Source organism: Aquarana catesbeiana, linkage group LG08 (genome assembly GCF_042186555.1).
Source record: "Aquarana catesbeiana isolate 2022-GZ linkage group LG08, ASM4218655v1, whole genome shotgun sequence".
Taxonomy (NCBI): Eukaryota; Metazoa; Chordata; class Amphibia; order Anura; family Ranidae; genus Aquarana; species Aquarana catesbeiana.
The window spans coordinates 169518117-169532442 of NC_133331.1; the positions used below are offsets into that span (position 1 = coordinate 169518117).

At 45.0% G+C, this 14326-nt stretch overlaps 2 protein-coding genes across 2 annotated transcripts in view; one reads left to right on the forward strand and one right to left on the reverse strand.

Annotated features, from left to right (window-relative positions):
• The window catches only part of CDH23 (cadherin related 23), a 1935615-nt gene that overhangs the window by 214702 nt on the left and 1706587 nt on the right, over nt 1–14326 (reverse strand). The gene's annotated exons all lie outside the window — the stretch shown is intronic.
• The window catches only part of VSIR (V-set immunoregulatory receptor), an 85483-nt gene continuing 83402 nt past the window's right edge, over nt 12246–14326 (forward strand). The window contains exon 1 of the mRNA XM_073596702.1: nt 12246–12439. Coding sequence (XP_073452803.1) covers nt 12352–12439 — 88 coding nt within the window. The 5' untranslated portion in view covers nt 12246–12351. The remainder of the gene's footprint in view (nt 12440–14326) is intronic.

The window sequence follows — 14326 nt, forward strand, 5'->3', positions numbered from 1 at the left end:
TTTGGAGCCCTGATGAAATTGTCTTTTTCCCTTCTGAGGGAATAGATTAGTAAGCTGAGAGGAGGGGGCCCTGGGACTGGATGCTGGTTTACTTTACAAGAGGTTGCACCTATGGACTGATCTGGTTCCAGGATTCTGTGAGTAGAGCCTCCTGTATGTGCTGCACCATAAAGCTACTTCATGGTCCCCAGCTGTGAACCTATCTAGCTATATCTGTGCTAAAGATACTTTCATGATTCCCAGCCATGAACCTATCTAGCTGTACTTCTGCTAAAGCTACTTCATGGTCCTCAGCCGTGAATCTATGGACTGTCCCAGTCTAGCTATATTTGTTCTGTAAAACTATCTCATGGTTCCCAGCTGTTAGTGAAAGAGTGTGTTGCTGCTGTTTACAGAGAGGGAGAGAAAAAGGGTTGATCACTGCAGAACTGTGCTTAAGCGTTTTGGAATATTTCACACCACCCCAAATACCTCTCCAATTTTCTACAAGCTATAAGCGGGGTGTTTTTTTGAAAAATAAGCTAGAACTCCGCTTGAATGAATTGAACCTTGTTTGTGCTGTGTTTACTAAAAACATTCGTTTTTGTGCATGCAGCATCTGAGATGGGTTCAGCAAACACGTTATAGTCATTCAGCACTGCCAGGCAAGATATTAGTGATGGTTTACATTGCCTCAAAGCTGACTATTGTCTGAGTGCAGAACCCCCAAGACTAAGGTAGGCCATAGACCCATGGTTGCAGGAAAGAAATTGGCACAATTCCCCCATCAACACAGACAGTGCTGACAGGGAAATCCCTCCTGCCGAGACATTGTCTTCGCCCGATGGGAGGGATCCCACCGGGAGAAGACAGTGATTATCACTAGCAGCTATGCTTGCGATTATCGCAAGCGAATCCGGCAGGCTGGTTGTACCAAAGTTGATCGATCAATCAACTTGGTACACTCAGCCTGCCCATTAATTGTTTGAATCCTAAGGCTGATTCAAATGCTAATGGTTTGAATCCTGCTGAATTGACCGAGATTCGAACCATGTATGGGCAGGCTGAATGTACCCAAGTTGATCGTACAACCAGCCTCCTGGGTTTTACATGCGATTTTACTAGCGGCTGTTATAGCTGCTAGCAATAATCACTGTGTTCCCCTGGCAAGGAAGGCTTCCCCCGCTCCCCCCCTGGGAGAACACAATGGCTCAGCGGGAGGGATGCCCCGGTCAACATGGTCTACAGGAAAGAAATTTGCTCCGTCTTTGGCTCGCCTAAGGCAGCTACATAATGAAATAAAGAAAACCGTATGTAAACAAGCAGAAGCTCATTGTCTCATAAATGTAATATTTGCACTGCCGTCTAGAGAAACATTCACATTTTTAGTAAACTGTCAATAACTCTGTTTAGGATTTGTTCACTCCTGACATGTTGTCACGCATTCTGCTGCATTTCCAAGGCAAATATACCCTTCTATGAAAAACCATTGTTTCTTACAGTGGTCTATGCATGCTATATTTTTGGCATGTTGACCCACATTTACAGTATTTAATCTAATCTAATGGAATTGTCACAAGAAATGTAGCATACAAATAGCATTTAAAAATACATGCATGAATAGATAGTAAAATGCATCTAGTGTCTAGTGTAATGGGCACAAAGTACGCTGTTCATAGACTCAGGATCACAACAATTTTATGATGCAGCACAATACTAACACATATTATGTGTGCTTGCAGTGCTGTTCATTATCAATGGCACCTCAATATCTTAAGGCAATGCAGCTCTGATGCACATGTAGTGCAGCGCACCTCAGCACGTGATAATGCGATGCATCAGAAAAGATTTTGCGTGTCCAATTTTTGGTCCAAAACATATTACAGCGCACACATTCAAGAATGACATTTCCTGCAAGGCTAGTTAAAAACACCTGAACATATTAAAAAAGTTCGGGGGTTTAGTCACACCATATGGTCATATAGTGCTAAGCCCACTTACTGCGACATATTTTGAATATGTTCAGGTGTTTTTAACTAGCCCTGCAGGAAATGTAATTCTTGTATGTGTGCGCTGTAATATATTTTGTACTGTTTGTAGGTCTTATAGCAGCACCATCTTGAATTTAAACGCATTGCAGGGTGTGCCCCCCAAAATATGTTTTTGTACATTTTTTGGTCCATTCGTGTGCAGTGGCATCACATTAAAATGTAACCCATGACACAAATTTACAAATTTGAACAGGTTTTAAAGTGTACGTCAATCCAATCACTCACCTCATATCTAACATTAACATGTTAATGTTATTTCAAGTCTTTTTCAATTTTTTTACCGCTTCCCGACCAGCCGCTGTCATTATACTGCGGCAAGGTGGCTCGTTCCCGCAAATCGCCATAGCTGTACGTTGGTGCGGGAACTCGCTTTTGTGGGCGCGCGCTCCTATTGGCCAGCAGGGGAGCCAATCAGTGGGTGGGGCAGACTCAATGTCCGCTGGCCACCCGCGATCGTTCCCCGCAGTGACAGAACGAGGATCTCCCTGTGTAAACAAGGCAGATCTCCGTTCTGACAGGGGAGATCACACAGATCCTGTCTTTCTGCTATGCAGGAAGACAGATCTGCGTGTTTCCCCAGTCACACAGTCCCCCATACAGTTAGAACACACAGTGAGGGAACACATTTAACCCCTTGATCACCCCTGATGTTAACTTCTTCCCTGCCAGTGTCATTAGTACAATAACACTGCATATTTTTACCACTGATCACTGTAATAATGTCACTGGTTCCCAAAAATATCAGTTAGGTGTCCGATCTCCCTGTCGCAATGTCGCAGTCCCACTAAAAATCACTGATCGCCGCCATTACTAGTAAAAAATAAATAAATAATAAAAATGTCATAAATCTATCCCCTATTTTTTAGACGCAATAACTTTTGCGCAAACCAATCAATATACGCTTATTGTGATTTTTTTTACCAAAAATATGTAGCAGAATAAATTTCGGCCTAAACTGATGAATACATTCGTTTTTTTTAATTTTTTGGGGGAAAGGTTTTATTGCAGAAAGTAAGAAATGTATTTATTTATTTTTTTCAAAATTGTTGCTATTTTTTTGTTTATAGCGCAAAAAATAAAAAACGCAGAGGTGATCAAATACCACCAAAAGAAACGTCTATTTGTGGAACAAAAAGGACATCAACTTTGTTTGGGTACAATGTTGCATGACCGCGCAATTGTTAGTTAAAGCGGAGCAGTGCCATATTGCAAAAAATGGCATGCACAGGAAGTGGGTAAATCCTTCCGGGGCTGAAAAGGTTAAAATCTGCAGCTTTCGTGAAAATAATAAATTGTGATTCTGCTATGAATGTCCTTGTTCAGTCGCTTACTGTTTTAGAGTAGCAGTGCTCTGTCCCTGTCTGCCAATTGTGCTTCTGTGTTGTCACCCTGTGCTTCAATCTAGACTACGAGCGGCTGTTTCAATACACTTCACTCAAGCATGGGCCACTGTTGTTACCATTAGAAAATCTGCTGTGAAAAAGGCCATGCAGAGATTGCACTGGAGTGCATGTAGTCAGGGCATGGTTGCAGGAGGTCAGCAACACTGAGATGCAAAAAAAAAAAGAAAGATCGAAGCAAGATTAAAAAAAAAAAGTATTTTAATAAAAAGTTCAATTGTTTTTTGAAAATGAAGGCTGCTTTCACACGGATCAGTTTTGCTTAGATTTTTGCACAAAAAAAAAAAAATAAAAAAAAAAAAAAAAAATGCAAGACTATTAAATCCTATGGAACTCTTCACACTGGTCAGTTGTGGGTCCGTTGCGATTTTCAAAGCTTGCTGCATTATTGGTGCATGTTTGCTGTGGTAAAAAAAAGGAACCAGAAATTCTCCTCCTCTTTGAAATAAATTGAAACCGCATTAAAAACGCACGCAATTTGCGTTTTTGGTGCATTTTTTGAGTCACATGTCCTTTTCTAAAGGTGCAAAAAGCACCGGAAATGCGGCAAAAATGCAATAAAAACACTGCAATAACAGAAATGCGTTTTTACTGCATTTTTGCAACGGAGCAGTGTGAAAGTAGCCTAACCCTAGGTTCACATCCCTGCATGTTTGTGGGTCATGTTAGCACGGGCACGGCAGTCCATTCATTTTAATGGTGTGCCGTGCCTGCGTTTCCACAAAAAAAAAAAGGCGTCAGCACCTTTTAAAAAACGCTACCCTGGGGTGTCGGTTCCCACACACACACTGCGATTTTACATGCATGGGGGTGCCATGAATGGCAGCTCTGCGCATTTCTGTAGAGCAGTGCGTTTTCACTGCGGGTGGTTACAGATGCAGGAATCATGGCGATTGCTGCACCCGCAGCCACACGCAGAAGTGTGATCTTAGGGTAATTGTCATTCATTTTAGAGGGCAGGCACTCTCAAAGTAAGCTATCTACTGGGTACGCCATAAACCTGTAAAAGGACTGGAAGAGAAGGAAGTCTCAGAATGATCTGGCGCAGGGCCATGAGCTTTGAACACTTTACCCTGTATGTATGAATAACAAAATAGAATTTAATATTAATAGCTTTCGCTATTCATATATATGGAGTAAAAGGTTCAAATCTCATGTCCCTGGGTCATATCTTCTGGATCCTTTAGCAACAGGTATAGTACTAACACTGTTCAAACCACCCTTATGATCATCAACACTACATCTACTTCTAAGAAAGGACATATAGCTATCATTGGTGGCACAACAAGGGTCTGACGACAATTTGGTCTCTGTTGTCCACTCGGGGCGTTGTCACCTTCCAATCCCTCAAAGACACATACGACATCCCTGACTCTGAGAAAATTTCATTACCTCCAAATTCGCCACCTGCTAGAATCCCTAACAAGAAACCATGATTGGTCAACGAGGATGACAGCATTTGAAACCAAATGTCGGACGACCCCCACAACCCATTTCCTATTATACTCCTCCATTCTAAGTAATTTGAATTTGCATACTCCATCTTACTGCACCAACTGGGAGAGAGACTTTAGCGCCATGCAAACCCTGAGACCTGGAATAAAATCTGGGAGGCACCATTTTGCTTTTCCTGCAACATCATAACTCTAGAAAACACTTTCAAAGTACTGTCCCGGTGGTACTTTACTCCATCTAGAATTGCTAAATGCCTCTCTACCTATCCATCCACATGCTTTAGGGGAGGCTCAGACCTAGGTGACATGAAGCATATATGGTGGACATGCCCAAAGGTCAGACGATTGTGGATAAGGGTCTACAATATGGTCGATTCGGTATTGCGCATACATTTATGAAAAGACCCCTAGGAGGCGCTTCTACACAAACCAATAGAAGGTGCTACCAAACGTCAGCGCGTTCCTGTGACCTACATATCATTCGGCCATGAAATAGACAATTGCAAAAGCGTGGAAGACACAGATTCTTAATCTCAACTAAGTTAAAATTTGTGTACATGGTACCCTAGTGAAGGAAAAATTGATTGCGATCTTAACTGATACCCACAATAAATTTCTATGTACCTAGCAGTACTTGTTAGATCACTTTCCATCAACACAGCCGCCTATGCGTTTCCTGGAACTGTAATCTGTAGCGGTCACTAACATTTCTGTAGTGAGATGGCCTCCGACTCACCCCTTTCTCTCCCCCTCTTCATCTCCTATTTCTGATCTTCTCTGCTCTCGAATTGGCCTTTTGCCCGTGGGCAGGAGCAGTACCCTCTATTGGTCCCATGAACAATGATATTGTCTACAGTTCTGTGGTTCCCAGCTGAAGAGCCCTCTTTTAGGGAATGAGGCGCATCAAACATGTCTCTGATATTTTCTCCACCTTACAATTTAATGTTGCTTGGATATTCTCTTTGAAATTAAATCATTGCTCAATGCTCAGTGTTTGCGGAGGGAAACTCCCTTTGAATCTGTACCTGCTATCGTACATTTTCCTTGCACCATATCAGTGCCTATGTTTCCTATTGTTTCTAATAAAATTCAAGTGAAAGAAAGGAGATAGATTGTTTTGTTGGCTTGCACTTTTTAGTGACACACTTCCCATCTTCATCCTGGCTTAATTAGTAAATCTCTGTGTACACTATCTTATGAGTGTGGAGAAAAAATGGGCTTCTTTGTCATGTTACCTTTGCTAAAAGGTTCCTTTCAAATGTAGCTAAATTGACTTAATTAACAAAATGCAATTAGGTAAAGGGGTTTAAGTGTCCCAGGTGGTGTATTAACACCTGCCAAGAGGACCTACACAAATCAAAGAGTGTCTGGAGGCCGTGGCATATGTCTTTGTTTTCTTATATGAGCATATTCAAAACCAAAAGACAAAAAAAAAAAAAAAAAAACAGCAACTAGGACATTTCAAAAATGAATTGGCAGACTTAGGCAGGGAAGGAATTATGAAGCTGAAGACAATGTGGGACTATGTGCATTACAACAAGAAGATGACTATGATGTCCATGTATTTACTGATTGAAATTCAAGGCAGTTGTAGCTCTTGTAAGTCACCAGTGGAAATTATGTTAATGGATGCTGGATGAAGAGATTTCCTTTAAAAAGAGCATCTTGTCTGATAGAGCGTGCCCACTAGCAGAAGTATGGCTTCATTCAGAATCTGGGGCTCTGCCAGGACACAAACAGCTTCTTCATAAATTCCTCTCTTGTGTTAGCCACCCACAGTACAAGCTCTTCTTCAATATGGCCTTACACGTGCCGATCATCACAGGAGATGCTGTTTTAGGCTTAAAGTGGTAGTGAACTCTCTTTTATTATTTTGTACCTACAGGTAAGCTTATAAAAAACCTTAACTGTAGGTAAAATGAATATCTCCTAAACATGCACCATTTAGGACATAACTTTAGCAAGCAGCAGCCGGTGACGTGCTGAGACTACTGCGCATATACACGGGAGTAATGTCATTCCAGCTCGGCCATTCAAGCCGCGGCAGCCCGTGAACCTGGGTGAAGATTGAAGCCTCTGCAGTGTTGACAGCACTGGAGGGCTTCATTTCAGGGTAAGTCTCTCATAATGTGCTAGTATGCGATGCATACTAGCACATTATGATATTGCTTTGCAGGAAGAAACTTTTTTTTTTTTTAAGAGTTTACTACCGCTTTAAAGGATAAGTTCACCTTTTATAAAAAAAAAAATAATAATAATGATAATAACAATAATAAATGCACATCTTTTTGCAGGTAAAAAAAGTGCATTTAGGCCTGGTTCACACCTATACAGGTTGCAGTTGATGCATATTCCAGATGTATTTTGCATTTTTTAATACACGTTTTTGATTTATTGAAATCTATGGAACCAAAAACACAACCTGCTGGTCCCTGGCCCTTTCCATAAAATGCACAGATGTGAATGTGACCCATAGGATACCATGTTAAATGGACTGTAGTGTGTTTCTGCAAAACTGAAAATGCACTAAAAAATGCATAGGTGTGAACCAGGCCTTATTTTTTTACACTGGAGCTTGTAAAGCATCGCAACGGTGATCAGTAGATCATGGGTGCAATGGCAGCCTCTCAGTACACTGTTTGTCTATACCAGTGGTCTCCAAACTGCGGCTCTTTGCATGCATTTATCTGGCTCTTGAGGCATTTTCCCCCACTGTTAGTAACAGTGGGGCATAGTTCCTTCCACCGACACCAACAATGGGGAACTATTCCTCCTACTGACAGCAATGATGGGGCACTATTTCTCCTACAGACACCGACGGTGGGGCACTCTTCTTCCTACTGACACCAATGATGAGGCACTATTGTTCCCACTGACACCGATGGTGGGGCACTATTTTTCCCAATGACATCAATGATGGGGCAATATACAGTATCTCCCACGGATACCAATGATGGAGCACTGTTAATCCCCCTAATACCGATGATGGGGCATTGTTTACTTCCACTGATGCCAGTACATTTTCTTCCCCCACTGGCCACAGTCCAACCCCCTAAAGTTTAAAGGAAAACTGGACTTTTGTTTATAAAGTTTGGAGACCCCTGCTCTATACCATCGATACGGGCAGGCAGTTACTGAAATGCAGTAAGAATCCATGAACTATGAGAGTGCTCACCAGTAACGTCCTCGTAGTTCTTTGACAACTACAAGCTGTCTGCTGCAGTGGCCGATGGTACTTGTAGTTCATTTATTCACAGAACTCTGTGAATGAATGACACAGTGGTGTGGTAGGGGCCTTACACAGCTGCGCTGTTTTTAAATTGTGACAGTGGGTACGGTGTCCTGGAGCTCCTTCACTGGCCGCTGACATCTTTGGCAGGTCTTCTTTCCGGTACCAGTCTTCTGTTTTGATTGACTTTCAGCAGATGCAGATGCTGAAATTGTACACTGAGCTGCAAGCTCAGGTAGGCAAGTAAGAAACTTTAATACAGAAGAGGCATAGTCCCTGAAATTCTTAAGGACTGGTGCGGACACATTATGCAATAGTGTCTCGCGTGCGTTTCTAAACGTGCCGCAGCATGTACCTGTCTAGAACTTGTGCATTTATTTGATGCATGCTGAGCCACTTTTAGAACGCATACAAGACACTTTTGCAACATCCATCTGCACCAGGGTCTCCCCCTCTGTACGCCAAAAGAAAGTTCATCTTAAGTAGCTCCACTTTTACAATACAAACTGGCGGTATTTTATTTTGACTTTGGCGAAAGCCATAATAAGCGGTACATTTTAGAACTACCTGAACTCGGCGCACAAGTCACTGTCAGAACCAAGAGTGTTGCAAATCCTTTATGAATTTGCCACAAAAGATTAACAAGAGGGATTAAAGCCAAAAAAGTGGTGGGGCAACTTTTCTTAATTCCACCCCATTATGTCTCTTCTGCACTAAAAAACCTGCCTGTTCACAAATTTTTTTTTTATTATTATTAAAATTTCACTTTTACAGGTTCCACGTCACTGTGTGCGACAGACATAGTGGCCAACGGGGAGCTCAGCATTGCAGAACCTGTGATTTTATTCGGCTCAGCATTGCTGGGCTGCATTACGGGCCAATTCACAACTGCATCTGTATAATCACAGAGCAGCCAGAACAATTCAGCGCTCCGGCTGCTCTGCGTTTCCAGCTGGCTAGGGGGCAGTGTGGTGCACAACTCAGCGCACCTTTTTTCTTTTCTGTACCAGCTTTATTCGAAGTGTAGAAAATGTACACTTCATTCACTGCAATGTCGGGCAGCGCATTCATCGCAGTGCTATTTGGACAGTGCGTTGCGATAAAATGCAGCATGTCTGCATTTTAAGTGCAGCACCAGCCAGTGTGAATGGGACACATAGGAAGCAATTGTGTGCCCCTGCGGTGACAGACGTTTTACTGTACATAGTGTAAATTGGCCCTAAAACCACCTCTGTTAGGGCCTGTTCACTTATAAACATGTATTAAAATGCACATAGTGTAAATTGGCCCTAAAAAACACCTCTATTAGGGCCTGTTCACTTATAAACATGTTTTAAAATGCATGAAGATGCTCGAAAAATGGATGTGTATTGACGTGAATTTTAGGGCGTGTTGACATTTTTATGCATGTCAAATTGCTATGGGTCCTTGTAAGGGACAAAATAATAAAAAGCTGTTTTTCTCAATAGATTTGCATTTTGTTGATATGCATTGTGTTAAAAAGCATACGCGTACCAACTGAACACAACGCACACCACACTGCACATGACACCAGCGTTGTGTTGTGAACACAACACTTAGAAAACAATTGTTTTCTATATGTCCTTTGGTGACCTGCATTTTTCTCATGCGATAAAACATAAGTTTACTGCATTATGTGTGAACAGGACCTTAAGGCTGGGTTCACACTATCTTGGCATGCGGCTCACAGCAGGGCTCCAGTGCGTCCCCGTTCACCATTTCAGGTCCTATTTTAGCCTAAATTTTTGGCTGAATTCAGACCTGAAACGGACCAAAAGACGCACGGGACTCCTGTGCAATTCCCACCAGAGCCGCACAGGAGATATGTGAACCGGCTCCATAGAGAGCCGGTCAAAATCTCCTGCTATTGCGAATTAGATGCGGAGAACCTGCATCCAATTTGCAATAGTGTAAACTAAGCCTTAAGCCTGGTACACACGGGCCGAATGCTGGGTGGGATGTTTACTGGTTCCATAGAAACGAAGGGGCATGACTGAAAAAGGTCCGCCGATCGGCTCCCGATCAGGGCTCTAAGCCAATGTGTTCTGGCGGAGGGCCGTCTCCCTGTCAGAACACAATAGAACAACAGGAGAGATCCCTGTACTAATGTCAGATAGTTAGTACAGTGGCTCCGATCTGAGCTTTCAGTTTTTATTCCTTCAACCCAGCAGGGCTAGTAGTATGTACTAGGCTTGGTGCTTGCAGGCCCTTTAAGGGGTTTGGAATGCCGGGAGGCAAGGCTTCCGGTCATGTGACCACTGTGATTGGCCGTTATATTTCTGTTAGCTGCCCGTAAATGTGCCAGGAGCATGCAGGGCACGCACTCTTGGCGCCATTGCATGCAAATATGTGGCCAATCGGTGCCAAGGCCTGGCCACTAAAAGGCTGCATATGGCCGCATACTTGGCGTAAAGAGGTTAAGCTGACCATACATTATATAGTTATCTTATTCAATTTCAGTGGCGGCCCATACACTGTGGGCGCACCGGTGCCGCCCCCTCATACATGCGCTTGGCCCCTTTCAGGACTCGGACGCATGGATTCCTATGATGGGGGTGGGAGGGGGTGGTACTTTTTGAAGCACCTGATTAGAGCCAGAGGCTTGAATAGGCTTCAAAATAGGGTGGGCTCAGGGTGCAGAGAGTGCGCCCTGATCCCACCCAATTGTGTGACAACAGCAAATTAATTTTCGCTATTTCCACACTAACCTTCCTCCCCGCCAATCAGGAGGCAGGGCATTAGACCTGCTTCCTGATTGGCCAATGTGCCGGTAACCCTATTGGATGCCCGGTGCTTAGGAAGAGGAGCGGAGGAGACACGCACTGGAGCGGAGGTCACCACCGCTCTGAGAGGAGCTTGTGCAGTGCTACAGTAAGTCCCCTCGACTCTACATTTGATGGGCAAGTGGCTGCATATGATGAACAAAGGCGGCTGAATATGATGGGCACAGTGGCTGCATATACTGGGCACAAGTGGCTGCATATGATGAGCACAGGTGGCTGCATATGATGGGCACAGTGGCTGCATATACTGGGCACAAGTGGCTGCATATGATCAGCACAGTGGCTGCATATGATGGGCACAGGTGGCTGCATATGATGGGCACAGTGGCTGCATATACTGGGCACAAGTGGCTGCATATGATCAGCACAGTGGCTGCATATGATGGGCACAGGTGGCTGCATATGATGGGCACAGGTGGCAGCATTTTATGGGCACAAGTGGTTGCATATGATGGGCACAGGTGGCTGCATATGATGAGCACAGGTGGCTGCATTTGATGGGCACAGTGGCTGCATATACTGGGCACAAGTGGCTGCATTTGATGGGCACAGTGGCTGCATATGATTGGCACAGTGGCTGCATTTGATGGGCACAAGTGGCTGCATTTAATAGGCACAGTGGCTGCATATGATGGGCACAAGTGGCTGCATATAATGGGCACAGTGGCTGAATTTGATGGGCAAAAGTGGCTGCATATGATGGGCACAGGTGGCTGCATATGATTGGCACAGTGAGGCTGCAATTGATGGGGGGTTCAGTATTTGTTTGCGCGCCCCCCCCCCCCCCCCCCCAAAAAAAAAAAAAAATTGAGCACCAGCAGCCACTGTTTAATTTCCTTTAGATTTATCTAAATATGTAGTGCGAGGGCCTGTCTGATTACATACAAAGTGAAAGTGTTCAGGAGTGACCTGAGAAATCTAAAGGAAAACTGTATATTATATGGGCAGCCTAAGTCTGATTGGTGGAGGGAAGAAATTGCAGCCCATCCAGTCACATCTCTATACAATCCCATACAATCCTAGTACTGGATTGGAACCAATGTAACCCCATCACCACAGGCAGTTGTGTACAATAACAATGTATTACATAGGCACTGTGTGTGGAAATATTAGCTGCACCAGGAAATAAACACATAGAACTAACACTAATATTGCTATAAATAACCTGCACATCGGTGTGTAAATGACAGTTTTGCTTATGATAAAATGATACAAGTGGAGGAAGTTCAGTGAATAAAGAAATCTGTTCGTATATGTAGAACAATCAGTGAGAATGTAATCCCCTGGGTGAGGTGTGATTGTGTCCTGTGGGGGGCGCTGTCCCCTATGTCCTGTGCGGTGACATTTCCTGTGTTGTACAAGTCGTGTGTCTCGTCATTACAAGTGCTGAAGAGGCATGATAAGCCCCGCAGTCTGCGAGCAGTTTTGGCAAAGATGGATTTGTCCCGGAGGTCTCCGGCTCTCACCTGTCATGGATGGCAATGCTGGATCGTGCTGTGCCTCTGCCTGGCACTCCACCAAGGTAAGGACAATCCCCGCTCTGTTCTCATCACACAAACCAACCTGATCCGATCAATGCCCGCTTCACCGGACCAGGGAGGGGGAGGGGAGGGGGAGAGGAGGGGGAGAGGGCACCACCTGGACAGGGATGAGAATATACAGGCAGGGAACTTCTCCTGTACTACCTATCACCCCCTGCACTACCTATCACCCCCTGCACTACCTATCACCCCCTGCACTACCTATCATCCCCTGCACTACCTATCACCCCCTGCACTACCTATCGTCTCCTGCACTACCTATCACCCCCTGCACTACCTATCACCCCCTGCACTACCTATCACCCCCTGCACTACCTATCACCCACTGCACTACCTATCACCCCCTGCACTACCTATCACCCCCTGCACTACCTATCACCCCCTGCACTACCTATCATCCCCTGCACTACCTATCACCCCCTGCACTACCTATCACCTCCTGCACTACCTATCACCCCCTGCACTACCTATCACCCACTGCACTACCTATCACCCCCTGCACTACCTATCACCCCCTGCACTACCTATCACCCCCTGCACTACCTATCATCCCCTGCACTACCTATCACCCCCTGCACTACCTATCACCTCCTGCACTACCTATCACCCCCTGCACTACCTATCACCCCCTGCACTACCTATCACCCCCTGCACTACCTATCATCCCCTGCACTACCTATCACCCCCTGCACTACCTATCACCCCCTGCACTACCTATCACCCCCTGCACTACCTATCATCCCCTGCACTACCTATCATCCCCTGCACTACCTATCACCCCCTGCACTACCTATCACCCCCTGCACTACCTATCACCCCCTGCACTACCTATCACCCCCTGCACTACCTATCACCCCCTGCACTACCTATCACCCCCTGCACTACCTATCACCTCCTGCACTACCTATCACCCCCTGCACTACCTATCACCCCCCTGCACTACCTATCACCCCCTGCACTACCTATCACCTCCTGCACTACCTATCACCTCCTGCACTACCTATCACCCCCTGCACTACCTATCACCTCCTGCACTACCTATCACCTCCTGCACTACCTATCATCCCCTGCACTACCTATCACCCCCTGCACTACCTATCACCTCCTGCACTACCTATCATCTCCTGCACTACCTATCACCTCCTGCACTACCTATCACCTCCTGCACTACCTATCACCCCCTGCACTACCTATCATCTCCTGCACTACCTATCACCTCCTGTACTACCTATCATCTCCTGCACTACCTATCACCTCCTGCACTACCTATCACCTCCTGCACTACCTATCATCTCCTGTACTACCTATCACCCCTGCACTACCTATCATCTCCTGTACTACCTATCACCCCTGCACTACCTATCGTCTCCTGCACTGCCTATTATCCCCTGCATTACCTACCTATCACCCCTGCACTACCTATCACCTCCTGCACTACCTATCACCCCTGCACTACCTATCACCTCCTGCACTACCTATCATCTCCTGCACTACCTATCACCTCCTGCACTACCTATCACCTCCTGCACTACCTATCACCCCCTGCACTACCTATCATCTCCTGCACTACCTATCACCTCCTGTACTACCTATCATCTCCTGCACTACCTATCACCTCCTGCACTACCTATCACCTCCTGCACTACCTATCATCTCCTGTACTACCTATCACCCCTGCACTACCTATCATCTCCTGTACTACCTATCACCCCTGCACTACCTATCGTCTCCTGCACTGCCTATTATCCCCTGCATTACCTACCTATCACCCCTGCACTACCTATCACCTCCTGCACTACCTATCATCCCCTGCACTACCTATTATATCCTGCACTACCTATCATCCCCTGCAATACCTATCCCTACCT